The sequence below is a fragment of the Phasianus colchicus genome, chromosome 5, assembly GCF_987193195.1.
Source record: "Phasianus colchicus chromosome 5, bPhaCol1.hap1.1, whole genome shotgun sequence".
Lineage (NCBI taxonomy): Eukaryota > Metazoa > Chordata > Aves > Galliformes > Phasianidae > Phasianus > Phasianus colchicus.
This window is the reverse complement of record NC_143440.1, coordinates 29,567,423-29,583,702: the sequence shown is the minus strand read 5'-3', so window position 1 is coordinate 29,583,702 and position 16,280 is coordinate 29,567,423. Positions and strand designations below refer to the sequence as shown.

Sequence of the window (16,280 nt, the reverse complement as noted above, 5' to 3'; positions counted from 1 at the left end):
CAGCTGCTCCCTTATTTTAAGGGCAAGTCTGGCAGGCGTAGTGGAAGCAGCCATACATCTTCTGGTGGTATTATGCTGCTGCTCTTTTTGAGACCTTCCAGATTTGGGATGCATGATGCAGAGGATACAAGATACTATTCCAATATATGTCATAAATAACAATTACATCTTTCGGTCCTCTTCTTACTTTTGGAACCAAAGTCAAGCTAAACAACATGGAAGGCTCTGAAAAGCTTCGTAAACTGTTTCTGTTCTTAGCACCAGTGAGTATACCATAAGTCCAAGTGACCACAAGCTGAGTGACACAGGAGAATTCCCCTAGTAGGCTGTGTTTATGCTTTATCCCTCCCCAGCACCATCCCCAGGTTCTTTTTCTTAGTGCAATTTCTGTGTGGTGACTCGGACATGCTGGCTGCTTTCCCACTGAGTAAAAGCTTCAGGCTTCTTCTCCTGAATTACCCTTCATGTTGGACACTTATCAGGGCTTTGGGCCTCAACAGTTTTATAGCATAGGAAATCTTCAGGGCCAAGTTTTGTGAAGTATCCTGACCTTTTAGAGGACTCTCCACTGGGAAAATTTGGAGAGACTCAAAAAGGACAATAAAATTCAGTATACAAAGTGGGGAATAAGGTACGTGGCAGGGAGACAGAAAGTGATTCTGGGAAGAGGAATTTCACCGGGTCTGGTGTTACATGAGCAGAAGGGGGCTGACTGGCCCTGCATACCAAGCATTTCACACTGGGGAGCTTGCACCAGATGTCCCAGAAGCCAGAAGTCTCTATGGCTTAAGTGGAAGTGTACTGGAGGCAGCCTGGTTTGTACAGTTCCCAGACCAGGCTGTTGCAGTTCAGACACGGTTTGGATAAACATCTGGGAATGCATTTTCTTTTTCAGTTAAAACTTGAAATGGCCCAATGTTTGCCTGGGCAGTGCAGTTCCCTGTCTCTGAAGTTATTGTGAATCCTTAAGTACTTCAAGCAGAAAAAAGGCAACCTGGCTGCAAGAGTGCGGGGCCATATTCACAGCCAAGGAGAGGACAAGAAGCCAAAGAAGCATTTTGTTCATTTGGCCTATTGCAGTCAGGACAGTCGTTGCTGTGGAGCACAGCGGAGCAGCTCACCTTAGAAAGCTGTGTTTTTCTTGCCTGTGATTATCTTTGATACTCATTTGAGGTTTTCATGGTTTCCTTCCATAGAAATTCTGTTTACTCACTCCAAGGATATTTGGAGCTCTTCACTAGCCTTGAGCTAAAGCAGAGTCTGAATGGCAACACTTATGATATACTGAGCTCTTTCACTTGAAATCCAGTATTTGGCTAGTATTTGCACACTACAAGGACTGGAACAACTTCCAGGCTGATCATCTGGTGTTAGCGACCACGTGAATAGGACAGATTCACGACCTAGAAAATGTGATAAATTAATCTCCTATCAGGAGTATCTGGTGAATGCTTCCTGCTTATGGGCAGTAAACACTAGAATTTAAAGGTGAAATCATTTGGAGATAGAGGAGAATATCACAGTCATCAAGTGCCTTTGCTCTGGTTTTATTGGGGCTGAGGTGGGGAGAGGGTTGGAATTGTCTCTACTGGACTTGAGGAAACAGGTAACAGAGTTATTGTTAATTGATCCTTCTGCTGCCACCTCTGTGTGGGGAAAAGTAGGCTATCTCCAGAGCTGTGCCTACCTGGCAGAAAACTAGTATGAACTTGCTGCAGATATATGTTCCCATGCATGGTTTTGGACTCAACCAAAGGAATGTGATTTGCTCACTGAATCAGTGGAGAATTAGGAAGAGTACCTAATTCCCAGGTGCTGGCAGAGTGCACTGTGAAAAATCTTTTAAATATATATTGCTCTTTAGAAGAAAGAACTGAAGCCAGCCAGGTATTGCAGAACTTGGTGTCCTTGTTCCTGGACTTGTTCTTAAAAGATTCTTGGTTTTCATTTCTATCTCCTCCTTTTGTTTGTTTTCCTTCCATTTCTTTCATTTACAAGTATTGAATGTCTCCTCTGGGAGTAAGCCTAGCCACATGTGCGTGCAATGGTGGTTTATTTTTATTGGAGTCATTGCCTGTGACTGTTATTCATTACTGTAGGAAGAACTGCTCTAACAAACTGCTCTGAACCTTTTTTTTTTTTTTTTTTTTGGGGGGGGGGGGGGGAAGGGAAGGCAGGGGGGCAAGGAGGGTGTAAAAACTCCTGATTTGTATATAGCTACTGAGAGTATCTCCTGCCATTTTTAAGATGCTGGGAGCTCAGAGCTTGGATTCTGATGCTGCCTCCAGATCATCTTGTCATGTCCATGGTTGCAAAGCAGAATTTCAACTTCTCTCAGCTTTCTTGCAGTTGTCTCCTTTCAGACAACTTTTTAACCTTCTGTACATCTCTCTGCAACTGAAAAACTGAACTGGCTTATGCTTATGGAAGAATTTGGGGTTGTGCAGGCCTAGTGCAGTCACTGTCTACAGTGAAGTTATTGCTTCTTATGGTAAAGGCTACAGCTGGAACAATGCCTATTAAGGACTGCCTGGCATAGAATGGCAGATCCAGAAAAGGCAAGTCAAAAGTGCTGGAAAATGCTTTTATCTCACCTGTACTTCCAGTCTTCTCTTGACACTGGTAAAGTAACTTGCAGTCCTATCTCCATCATTTTATTTCTAGTTATTGCACATTTCTGTGCCACCATGGCCAATGCCACCATGTGTTGTTCATCTCTCTTGAAGGTACTTCTTCAAGATTAACCTGTGGCATAAATAATAAAATGATTGGCAGTTAAATTAGAAGCTAAAGCTTACCAGAAACATGTCAGAGCTCAGAGATGGAAGAAGCCCAATTGGTTTCTTATAAGAAGTACAATAATGTAAAATCAATGATTATTAATTAACTACTCTTGAGATCAGAGTGGAGCACAGTGAGGAAAGAGATTTGCCTATGCTTACCCAAAAGAACTCAGGACCTTTTCCTGAAAATTAACATTAAGACAAAGCAAGCAGACAAGAAGTGATTTATCTGAAGTTTGGCTAACATTGCATAGATTTCTAGAGATTTGTTTTAAATATTTCAGAATCTCAATTTCCCACTAGCAGACACATTTGGCTCTTAAAATCAAAAGTAATCTAATAGATTTTGGTGAGATTTGATCTCTGTTTTACCTTTGTTAAGTGTCATGCTGCTTTTTCAGTTTTGAGATTTCTTTGAATTCTTCATCCCATCAGAATCCATCTCACATTTTCCATCAAGCTTAGAGGTCTTTCCTTTTACAAACTTTCTTACTCAAATCGTTGACCACTGTAGCTATTTCCTCTGCAAAACTGTCCTAAATGCTCATATTTCTGCCCTCCTACCCCTTCTGCCCTTCTTTTTCTTAAGATGAGAGCCAAGTACTGCTTGACTTTGCTGTCTTAGCAATGCTTTTCAATACGTGGAATTTCTGTGCATCGCACTGAAGGAAAATGCAGATGTACTGGTGTGTTTTGGGACTTAGACAACAGCAGGATGGTCAACTATCCTTTGTTCATTTTCCAGTTGTTTCCAGATGTGCTAACGGACATTTTCAGGATATACACGCAAACTCTACTTACCTACTTTCCTGTAGTAATTGGTTTGGATTTATGGAATGCTTCTCATAAAGCGTCTCTTGCTGCCATTGCTGCTTTTCTATAAAATAGTAAAAAGGAAACTCATTCCTAAATGGTTTCCTCTGGACAGGATTTTCTTGTGGGGGAGGGAGAGATGCAATCCATTTAAGTTGCTCCATAAAGAGTTTTATTGAGCTGTGGCCCATTAAATTGGACTTGATGAAAACCTTTCCAAACAACTGGACTTCAGGGAGCCACAACTCTAAAGTGCTGTGCATAGCACAAATTAAATGATGCTTTCATGAGAAATCATTTTAATCCAAATTGTGATTTGTTTTTTTTATGTGTACAAAAGTTGTAGGGACTTCTTGGCTATTTCTTGCACTGAGACATGTTCACAGTCCCATCTCTCATCATTTGTTTTCATGCTCAGGACATCTTAACCTTTCCCCATTTTCAATTCACCAAGTCTGTTTTTACTAGGCAGAATATATGCGTGGAATCTAGGTGATTTGGAGGACTGCAGGATAGCTGTGTGTATTTCCCTCGACCTGTCTTTCTTCTTTATTCACAGCCTGTGGCCTTTTCTACAGACAAGGAAAGCACCCCAGAAGAAGCCTGCTGCTGGGGCACAATGTGCAGGTGTGGGTGGTACTGCTGGGATGTCTCAGCTTTACCTACTTGCAAGCAGAGAAAGTCTGTGCATAGAGAGTTTGCCTTGCAAGCCTTACTAGGATTTGCTGAAGTTTGGCAGAAAACACAACTTCTACCTTGTATAAGGCCATTGCCCTGAAAGACATTTCTGTGCAGAGAGGGAGCAAGGAACAGCTGCTGTGTGAATCCTGGATGCTGCTGTAGAGCTAGTGCCTGTAGAGAGCCCCTGAATCTCTCCTTGGACAACATTCAGAAGGGCTGGAGGCAATGAAACCAGTGAAACTGGAAATGAGAACAGGCCTGGATACTGGGTTACAATCCCTGCTCAAAAGCAGATGGCCTACAGAATAAGGACCACTGCTTTCATTTCTAGAATAGATCAAATTCCTGCACAGAGGGCCCAGGAAGAACCAGCAGCGAGGGGAAGAAAAACAGTCCTGAGGTCTGCTGGGATATCTGATGCAAAATCAACTTTGTTGTTTTCATAACAGGCTTTTTCCTGGGCTCTGTTGCAGCTGAAAAAACAACCCTTGTAATCTATAATAAGAAGGAAAATTCTGGCATGAAGATTGTCCACCCAGACGTTTTGGCACAATTAGAGGAAAGATTTGTTTAGCTTAGCACTGCTTTTATTGGTATGTAAGTCTAACCGAACCTGCAGAGGTAGTCTTGCCTTGTTGAATGATAGTGTTGGTGGTGTAGGCTTCCTTCTTGTTTCTCAACTAAGCTTTTCTGTTCTTCTGCAATTTGTGTTCCCTTGAAATGCTCTGTTAGCAGTGATTGTTTAATGCAATAGGACAAAAACATAAATTAGCAAAAAAAATTCTAACAAGCCTGTGTTGTTTCACTAAGGAAAAGTATAGCATACAGCTTGAAAAAGTACAGGTTTTTTTCACAAATCTGTTATTTGCTAATTTGTCTTTTATCTGAGTTCCAAAGTATTGGCTGTTAGTGTAATTTGTTATTCACTGCCATTGTTAGTGCAGAAGTATGTGCCTTCAAGCTCTCCAGGAGCACGAAAGATGAGATAAAGTAAATTCAGCAGAAAAGGATATCTAAAGAAGAAAATAACAAAGTTTTAAAATCTGATATACTTTAAAAGAAGCTTTGCAAGCTTTCGCTCATGTTCCTCAGTCATCACTGAGAACCTATTCCTTAGAATAGTGTCAGTATGGGGAAGGTGTATGTCTTCCCAGTGTAAACAGAAATGACATTGATGTTAATACAAATGATTTTATTAATGTTTCGTTAAAATATCAGAAGTCCATTACTTTTGTTAAAATCATTAGTTTTCTATGTTAAAATCTTGGGGCTTTTTTCTTACCATATGAGAGCTCATAGCCCAGTTAAAATTATCTTATTTCATCACTTAGTTTATCTTCCTGGCATTTTCATAACTAATTTGATGTATGATCCCATCCCCTTCATCTTTTCTTTCTTTCTTTTTTTATTCTTTTTTTTGTAAGGCACTGGCTTGATTTCTAGTTACTGGACTACTTCTGAAAGTCCATCCAATATATTTTTCCAATTCATTGCATTCTCTGCTATTGACAAGTGATGTTGTCCCAGTAATTAGTATTTTCTGCTGGACTTCTGCAATCAATTTCTGTGATTCATCTCTTTCATAAAGATTCTATAAACTGTATTAATAAAAAAGCTTTCCCTAATTAAAAAACAAACTCTAATGTACATTTGTCTGCAGTTATCATCAGTTTTCTCTAAGCCTTTTGTTTCTCAACTGCTCTGCCTGTCTCCCATTTATCTTCCTTTATCTAATCTAATGACATCTCTCCAGTTTCTATTCACTTTTCATCAAGGCAATATATTTTCTCTTCCATAATACCTTTGTGTTCTTAACATGCCTTGTGACAGAAATCATTTTTCAATTATTTAATGTTTATTCTACATTGTTCTCAAATAACAAATAATTATTACAAACCACCTGATGGGGGGAAGACAATGCTAGAAGGGAAAGGAAAATAGGAAAGGAAGAAGGGGAAAGGAAAATAAGAGGTTTGACCATTTTCTAAAGTTGAGTTTGAAAAACTTAAAATAGCTTGGATTTCCTAAACCTTTCATCCATCTCTATCTTTCTTACTTTAGTAGGATTGCTGCACAAGAATAGCAGCATCTGCTACATATAGTCCATTCCAGAAGTTGGATAGCCCAAATCTGATTCAATATCATTTCACCATTTTCCAATGTCTATTTTCTATTCATATTTCACCATTAAAAAAAAAAAAAAAATCATTTCAGCCTGGTAACTTCTTTAAACTACTGTTTACTGCCACTGTTTACTCAGCTCAAATTGCATGCTTTTGGTGAAACTTTGACTGAAAAAAAAAAAAAAAGAAAAAAGAAAAAAAAAAAAAGGGCAATTTTCTGGTAATAAAAAGTAATAAAGATCATACCAATAAGCAATAAATGAAAATTGCCAAGAAAGTGTCAGTAGGAAAAAAATTCTGATGAGGCCAGGATTTTCTTTGATTCCTAGATTAAATAGTACTTATCAGAAGAGATGTTTCTTAGACTTGTCTGGGTAGCAGACAAAGCAATAAATTCCTTCACGTGCATCAAGAGCATTTATAGGATTGTATATTCCTTTATCTTCCAGAAGTGAAAAGGAAATCCTTTCTTATGTTTCTTAGTCTAAGTTTGGGAAAGTATGTCTGTGGAAACAGTTTTTGGTCTCAGCACACTCTACAGCTGGCCCGCTATAGAGAATTTATTTTCAGACTCAGGTTCAGATAATACACCTTTCTATACTCCCTCCAAATTTTGCCCAGAGCTGATTTGGAATTGGAGCAAGACATATGGTTAAATGTATGTCAGTTTTAGAAATGTTTCTGAGATATCCTGGAAGCCTCCCTGTGTTCTCCCCGTCCTCAGCTGGTTGTTTGGATTCTTAGGGAGAGCAGCAGATGCTCAGCAGAAGATAGGGAGAGAAGACTTTAAATAAGAAATTCTATATTTGAAAACCAGCAGGGTTTCTCCTTTAATTGACTGCTAAGATCCCTAGTTACATGCAGACCTTCAATTGTTAGCCTATAGGCTTCTAGCTCTGTCAGTTCTCTTAGTGTAGAAAATGAATTGGTAGGGCTTTTGTGCTTCTCAGTCTGCACATAGCACTTGAGCACGCTTGATAGGTTATGGAACGCATCACAGGCGCTGCTTCTTATCCCTTTCCTAAATATTTTAGTCTGAATCCTGAAAACAATGATTTTTTTTATAAGCTTTGCCTCTTTGAATCGGAAGCTGTTCCAGAATCTTACTTTACTGATGGTTATAAACTTTCAAATTTCCAGCCAAAATGTATTTGTGGCTACACGTTTGTTCCTGTGCCAGTGTTGTCTTCCAGTCTGAGAAGCTCTTCTCTTTCTTTCCTGCTCCGTTCCCTCATGTCCCCATCCTACTTGCTTGCACAGACAGCAGACAGCCGCCTTTTTGGCAGGATTCACTGAGCTCATGTTCTCTAGTGGCCTTTCCGTGGCTGCCTTCTCCTCAGCAGCACATGGCTCATCTCTTGCAGTTTGAGTTCCTGAGTGACCTGTGCTGTGCCTCGTATTCCAGAGTAAAGCTTTCCAGTGCCTTGCGAGTTGTGCCGGTGCACTGTACAGTTGGGATTGCTGTTGTCCTGGCTATGTTTTGGGGTGGGGTTAGTAATTTTGCAAGGTACCACTGTAGCTAAGAAGTGTTTTCTTTAATAACTGTTTTCCTTTGTCTTACAGCTTCTGTGCTTATTTTTATTTTCTCTGTCGTTAATTATGATTTAAAGCTTTGCAGAGATCCAAATAGATGAGATCCGAGATATATATATTTAGCTTTTCTGAAAAAAAAAAAAAAAAACCAAACCAAAAAAACAAAACAAAACCCTCAATATGTGTCAGAGAAAGATGTCCAGTGTGTTTGGCGTGACATCCATGTTACATTCTATCCTGTTTCCCAAGTCTCTAATTATACTTCCCTTCAATGTTTCTTCTAATACCTTGTGTGGTACTGATTCAGATCACAGGCCTCAATTCACAAGTTTACTTTTTTCCCTCTTCCATTTCAGGTCTATGTTTGCAGCTTCTCAGTTACATTGCATCATTTTCAGTTTCACAGATGTATGACAAATACTGGCTATCAGGCCTCAATCCACATACTGATTCTTACTTTTTTTTTTTTTCCACTTGGGTTTATCTCTTTCCTCTTGAATGTGCTGAGCTCTTGGGATTTTTTTTTCCAGTCAGTTGTTTCTGCATCCGTAGGTTTGTCCCCCCCATCGCTTCTTGCCTTTCCTCTTTTTCAGCATTGTTCTACTTGAAAACTGCATATTTCTTCACTAATTTCTGGAATATGATTAATCACTATCCCAATCTCATTCGATTATAACTCAGATTTTAATTTCCTTTTTTGATACTGTTAATATTGTTTCCAGCGTCATCAGTAGCATGATTTTTGGCAATCCACATCATGGCATTCAAAACACCATTCTCTTTTTTGATCTGTATTTCATTCCGTGTTTTCTGAGATCCTTGAAGATGCTTAAGAGCCTACTCTGTGTTGGCCTTTCCATCCCGAGGATAGTTTACAGTGACTTTTATAGTATTTTGTTTCTCTTTGATCAGAAAATAAATGTAAATACGTAGGCTTTTTCAGTTTATGTTAATGTAGGCTTAGTTGTTACCAAAAAAAAAAAAAAAGAAAAGTGTATCTGGTTGTGAGATATACAATTGTACTTTAAAAGTTATTTTTCCAAGTAAACAATCATTCAAAATAATACATTGCCTTTGAATATTGTGAGCCAGTTCTGTTTCACTAAAAGGAAAGCTAATGCTGAGCCTCAGAGGTAATTGGAGCAGCATCTCAGAGGGGGCCCTGTGATGTGCTGCTGAAAGGACATGATTTATTATGTTTTTTCATTGCTATACTTAGTTATATGCATACTGTAACTACCTAAAAATGCAGTAACAGAATGTACGTAGGGTTCTTTGAATGTCTATCCGTTTGCACGTACAACTGTGCCTTGCGCACGTTCGTGTGTAGGTTAGTACTTACGTGCAGAACGCTGAGCAGAATGCCAAATATCTGACCTTAGACATCAGGTTTGTAACTGTTTCGCTTTGGGCCTATCTGATTAAACATCCAGCTGTTGTGGGAGACTGTAGCTGAGCGTTTGCACAGTTTTTCCACCCCGTCCTCTCCCTTGCGTTCTCAGAGACCAGCAGTTTCGGCCCTGCAGGCAGGATAAGCACCAGGAGGCACTCTGCTGTCTCTCTGGTAGATTGTGCTTCCCTGTGAGGGAGGAGGGCTGTCTGTGAGGGAATCGTGATGGAAAGGAATTCTGGTTCTGTCAAGGTGCATTGCAGATGTGTGATGGGACATGCTTCTCCTTCCTCCAGAAGTTTGTTGCAGTAAGAGTAAAAATTAACGTGCAAGAAGGGAAAGCGCCAGCACCGCAGTTTTCCTGCTTGGAGTAGTTCACGAAGGTTGTGTCACATCCTGGGGTAGCTTTGCCAGCTTCATAAGGAAAACATTGATATTCAGACTAGTCTGGTGTTCTCTGGCTGTATTTACAGTCTTCATGTGCCTTCCTTTATTTTTTACTGTCTGAAGAAGAAAGGAAGACTGTGTTCGGTTTAAATTCTGAAAATCATAAAACCGTTACCTTGCCGTGGGCACACGTGGGTTGTGATGGTTATGTTTAAAGACCACGTGTGAGGACTTTGTTTCTTCATCCTGTGTCACAGTTGGATGAGACAGACGTGATCATGCTGAGATTTCTTGTGACTCTGTAGACTACAAACACAAATGAAACCTGCCTTCCAAATGGATGTCCTTAACATTTAGAATTGTACATGTCTTCATTTTGCAGCATAATTTGCTGCAGAATCTCTTGTTACATTAAGTATGCTGCAAGGCCCAAACTTCTGATGCTTTTACTGTTAATATTGCACTTAGCAATAAATATTCTAGATCTATAGAATATTTATATCTATGAAGTGGTTTGATACTGTCTGACATTTTAGGGAAATGTGGATAGTTTTGGTGAGTGTGAACTTCCTCATTTTTCAATAATTTCTGTTAAGTTTTATAACTTACTTTTATAACTGTTTCCTGTTTCCTGCTGATCGTTATATGCCTCCAACCAAAATTTGTATGCAGCAGTCTTAAGCAGTTCTTGAGTGTTTGGTGGAATTAGGACGTGACCTTTGGAAATAATGTTTTTTTAATTCTATTTGAAATCAGGAGCTGTTGGTGCTCCACACCTCTTCAGACAAGATAGTTGTCTGTAGCTCTGTGAAATTTGGATTTGAATGCATCTGCCAGAGATTGCATATCTCGGGCTGATGTGATGCAGTGTACCATCTGGGGAGGCTTTGGAAATGTAAACACTGAGATGTGTGCTGCTTCTAAAACACTGTACAGGGAAAGCTGTGCTGAGGTTGAATGAAATCAGTACACTGAAGAAAAGGAAATAGACCTGATAGATTTTCTGATCAGTTGAGACACAGGCTCTATGCACAGAGCTCTGGAAGGGATTGTGGTGTGCCATGTGGGAGCAACTGGGCTTCATGGTGCCCTTGGGTGGACAGGTTCTTATGACCTGCATGCTGGGAGAGCAGGTCTTCAGTTCCTGGGTAATGTGGGGATCACTAGACTGGTGTTGACTGTGCTCTAACCAGACGTTATTAACTCTGTCACGTAGATGACAGAGTGGGGGTTATTTTCTGGCAAGCTCGGATGGAGCAGCCCTTGGCTATCAGCAAAAATCAAACATAGAAACAAAGCCAGGCATGTTTGGGTGACTTGGGTTGCACTGTGGATTCCACATCCGAGCCTTGCTAACATGTCCTTTTCTGTCTGTCCGGAGCTGTGCTGCAGTTTATCCTCAGTAGCGGATGGTTCCTCGTAGTGGAGTGAGAAAGTTTGGCAAATTTCTAACCTGGCCAGCGTACCTGAATACCAAGCTAAATCCAATTGCACTATAAAACCTCAGGGAATTTCAGATCATATTTTGAGACTGCAAGGACAAGATTCTTGAATAAAATTCTACGTAGTCACTGTCCCTTTTTCAAAAGAGGGCATCCAGATCACTGCAATGCTGTGTCACCTTCCCTGATATGATGACCTGCAGGTGGATTACACTGCTTCTGCAGCAGCTGAAATGTGGTAGAATTCTTGGAGGAGCCAAGGATGCACAGCTGTAGGAGTGTTAATGGCAATTAAAATTACACTGTATACTGGCAGCTTTGGCTCTGCTCAAAATTGTCTCTTGCCTGAACCAGCAGAAGTGATTAGGCTTAACAGAATGATGGTAAGACAAGCAAAATGTTCTGTTTGTATGATGATAGTTTTTTTATTACCCGTGAATCCTTTTAAAATTGCAGCATAATCTCTGTGTTCCTATGAAAACATCTCAAGTACTTAAAAGTGACAGGCTTAAATCAATAGTAACTTTGTTATTTCTGTGGTCTGCTTTTCTCTTCTGGAAGTTAAATCTAGTGAGATTGTCCTACAGATTTGAGCTCCGATCAGTATGTGATAGAGACGTGTACTTACGGATTGTTTGTTTGTTTTGCAGATCCTGGTTGCAAAATCCCCTGTTGCTCCATTTTCCACGTTTTTCTACACCATTGAGAAATCAGGCTTGGTTCTTCAAGGTAAGATGAGAACACTGACTATTAGTATTTTAAGTAGGCTGGAGGAAGATAAAAGTGACTGTTGATGAAAAGGTGTGTTTTAGCACTCTAGTTGAAAAGGGCAGTTTTCTGTCTTGTCTTTGATTGTATCGAATTAGTTGTTGCATATTTAATGTGGATGATGTATGGTCCTGAATGGACATTGGTGTCCAACCTTTTGGCTTGCCTGGCTCACATTGAGTGAAGAGGAATTGTTGTGGGCTGCATATAAAATATATAATATAGCTAATGTGTATAAGTAACAGAACTTTAAAATATATATATTTTTAATTAAAATTTTAAAAAGTGAGTAGCAGAAACATGTAACTAGTTGGATATTTGATCTTGTTTTTAAGAAACTAATGCATCAGTGTCAGGTTCAATGGCAGTTGTTGCAGTTCTTAGTGAATTCTCAAGGTGCTTGTCAGAAATTTTTAATGAAATTTTAATCTTTCTGTACTTCATCCTTGAAAATATTTGTTTACAAATGTACATGCTGCCAAAAAGCAGTGACCTGATAATGCATGACTGTGATGCCACAGATATTTTTCTATGGTAAAAGAGGTCATATAAAGGTCTAGTAAAGAGATGTGGTAAAATTTTTTTAGTTGAATATCTGATTGCAATTCTATATTCCATTAGAAAATTTGTAGTTAATATATTTATGTTGATTGAAAATGGAGTTGCAAATATACAAAAAAAAATCGATAATTTTTTCAGCAATCTTGAAACCTGTTCTCAAATTCCTTTATGAAAACAGAAAATACAGTTGCATTTTTTCACTCTTCACGGGACTGTGTTTTGCCAGTGTATTGAAATGCTTAAAAATTATTTGCTGTAACTCGAGTTGGTACTGCACTTCCTGAGTCCTGGTTTCAGACTGAGAATTGTACTGTAGTGTTTGGTGGTTGTGAGCAATGGGTGTGTGCCCAGGGCTGGGCTGAGCCATTCGGCTGGGCAAAGCTGCTGCCACGATGGTGTGGGGCAGGGAACAGCTGTGGAATGGGCTGTGCTGGGCTGGGTTGGACATGGCTGCTCCAGGGTGTGAGTATTGTATTAAAAAGCTGGATACTAATACCTTGATGATAGAGAGCTAGAGTTCTTTGTGGCCATCTCCAAAAATATGTATTTTAAAACTATGGTGAATAAGAGAAATGCAGTCCTTCACTTCTTTTCTCCATTTATCCCAATAAATATTTCTTTAATGTACCTGCTTTTTGATAGATGTTTGTAGACAAGCTTTGTTGAGTTGCTGTCTGTTGATGTGCAGTCTGGTTCCTGATTGCTGCATCAGTTAAGCAGATCAGATAAAACTAATCAGTACCTGTCAATTTTTGTTATGCACTCTCATATGCAGTTATGGCATTAAGGAAAAAAAAAAATTGTTTTGCTGTTTCTCAGGTTCCAGTGATTGAGAATCACTGATCCTATAAAGCACTAGAAACCTGTAGTGTGTGTGAGCAGTCTTCTTTCTAATTGCCCATTTTCCAGTTAGAAACTGACTATACCAGGCCAGCAGCATGATTACATTTATTAATGACTAGATAAGTTTAGATATCTGGTGATAAATAATTTAAGAAAAAAAATAAAAGGAACAAAACTTGATGCATCTACATAGTGATAATGTGAGGGTGCACTGGTTGTTTTCTAAGTCTTTAGATATTACACACAATATATTCTTAGGTGGCATTCTGGGAATTTGACATGCTTTATTTTGACCAGTAATTATAAACAGGCTGCAATATCTAGATACAATCTTTATCAGTTTAAACTATGATGGCTTGCAGAACTTGCTCTGCAAACATACTTTGATTCAGGATAGGGTATAAGACGTGCTACTTTTGGACTCAAATATCTTCTGGGTTGCAAACATGTTTCTGGTCATTATGAAATAATACTATTTCCTGCGCTTTCTTCGGGCAATAACGGGAAACTTAGGGAAATAAACATTTTCATTTCAGAAATGAAATCACTTATTCAGAGAGGATCTTTATTTGTTTCACTTTGCTTCTGTGAGCCAAGTATACAGCTTTCTAAGGACTGAATGCTACCTTTAGAGAACAAACCTGCCTGATAACGTGTAATGATGATGGAGCAAGGTTTTTTGATAGAAGGATCCTTAAAAGCGCTGTGTTAGGAGTATGACAATTGCTCTTCTCCCTGTTTCTGGAGTGCATATCAAACAACCTTTGTTTTTCTGAAATCATTGTGGATTTCTTGAAGTGATCAACTGTATCCCCATTAGGCATTCTTTGTGTAAGCTTTTTCTTAGTTACTGTCTACAACATTGTTTCAATTTCAGTTATTTTTTTCTGAGATGGATAGTAAGCAAGATCATGATAACTATAAACTGGAAAAGGGTAGATTTAGACTAGGTCTGAAAGAAATTCTTCACTGAGGACGGTGAAGCACTGGAACAGGTTGCCCAGTGAAGTTGTGGGTGCTTCCTCCCTGGAGGTGTTCGAGGCCAGGCTGGATGGGGCTGAAAGCAACCTGGTCTGGACCAAGGTGCCCTTGCCCACGGCAGGCAGGTGGATCTAAATGATCTCTAAGGTCCCTTCCAACCCAAACCATTCTATGATTCTGTGGAGCTCTTGCTGCTTTCCAAAGAGAAGCTGGATTCAAGTAAGATGTCCCTAAAGCAACTGGCCATGGTTTTTTTTGGCAAGGGAGTTGTTCCAGTGCTGCAGCCTGAAGGATACTGTACAGTGTGAACAAGCAGAATCTGTCCCACAGCCTGATTGCAGAGGCAGCCTTCCGTTTCAGTTTTTGTTGTTGAATTCAGTTGGTGTCAGGAGGTGAGCATATTCAGGGTGTCTGATGAGAACAAGTGGATGGGTGTGGGAACTGGTGAGAAGCAGCAGCTGTCTGAAATGCTCAGAATTCTTTCTTCTTACTCAGGGGGTCCCATCCCAAGACCATTAACCAATAGGCCATAAACAAAATTGATATCGGAAAATGTGGCTTGAAGTTCCTTGATTAGTGAGGGTGAATAGGGAATGAAAGACAAAGTGAAAGTGCGATTTAACAGTTGCACAAGCAATTTCCATTACCACCTCTGAGGGATTAGGATGTGTGGAATAGGCTAAAAACGAGGAGGAGCTCCCTCCCTTTTGTTCTTTGGGCCGGAGGATAATAAAACGGCAGGAGAGGCAGTGCGGCTAGTTAGGGATTTCACAGACTGCTATTTGATGCAGTTTAAGGAGCCCTTCTGCTATTGTTGCAGTTGAAATGGGAAGCGGAACTGTTCTCCATTCGCAAAAATCTCCAGCCTCCTCAGGAAGAGGGCTGAGAGCAAAAGGCTATTAAGATGGTAATGCTGCCCCATTTGGAGGAGTGTATCAAAATCCTCTTTGTCAGTGTAAATCGCTGCTCTGTTTCCCTGGTGTCTTTGCATCTCATGGCCCAGTGCAAGCACAGAAGCGTTCAGAGGAGACCTAGTGAAGGAAGACCTGCTCCCCTTGTATTGTCAGAGGAAATCTCCAGGCTGCCCAAAAGTGCCACAAATAACTTTTTTGTTTTTACAAGCTTAATGTGTTTAGGGGTGAAAATAATCTAACTATTCACTCCTTCTTTTATTTCTGCTTTTAGTGCAGATAAATGAAATTTGATTATTGGAAAACAAGAGTGGCTAGTGAGAGATTTAGCAAGGAAAATCAGCTTTCAGACTCTTCCTTTCATGGCTTCAGTATGGCCTGTGCTGTGGAGGAGGTGGAGTGCAAACCCAAAAATACCCTCAGTTGTCTTTACACTGCAATGCGATGTCATGTGCTGCCACGCTGCACAGTATGACTCTGTAATGGACCTGAATTATGATTGGAAAATCCAGTCTCAGTTTTATAAAGCTTCTTTTCTTAGAGAAGCAGAAGCCTGAAATTTAAACACTGCAAAATAGTGGAAATTTTACTGTCTGCATGTGTATTCTGTTTAAGCTGTTGCATTCCTAACTCAGTTAAAGTGAATGACGTGATTCTGTTCAGAAAAGAATTGACAAAGAAAAGGCTTTAAATCTACTTGTTCAGGGCTGCAAGTCACAGGCTAATTTTTGTCATTGACAGCGACATAAATTCTATTTTGGATTGGAAATGATTAGCTGGTACTTCTGTTACTGATGTGTCAGGCAGAGCAGATTTGGGGCTGATGTTGCCTAGCTGTAGCTTCAGAGAAGCTGAATATAGCGCCTACTGGGCTGGGTCAGCTGGACTACAAGGTGTGACTTGCCAACATGCATGCGTGTCCAGAGAGGAGAAATTCTGAATAGCCAATTTTAAGCTGTGTTCTGTGGATGATCTTCTGAATTGGGGGAATAAATACAAGCTAGCAGCAGACCCCATCTATTAGCAACTGGCATCTCAGCTGTCTGAAATGTCTCATTCCATCT

The 16,280-nt window shown here is 39.9% G+C and overlaps 1 protein-coding gene across 6 annotated transcripts in view; it reads left to right on the top strand.

Moving 5' to 3' along the window:
* RAD51B (RAD51 paralog B) overlaps positions 1-16,280 on the top strand; it is a 337,160-nt gene that overhangs the window by 200,709 nt on the left and 120,171 nt on the right. For all 6 annotated transcript variants that reach the window (XR_016466903.1, XM_090141154.1, XM_090141155.1 and 3 more), the window contains one exon: positions 11,803-11,881. Coding sequence is in view for 5 of the 6 variants with exons in the window: in XM_090141154.1 (XP_089997280.1) it covers positions 11,803-11,881 (79 nt within the window). In the remaining variant the exon portion in view is untranslated. The remainder of the gene's footprint in view (positions 1-11,802; positions 11,882-16,280) is intronic.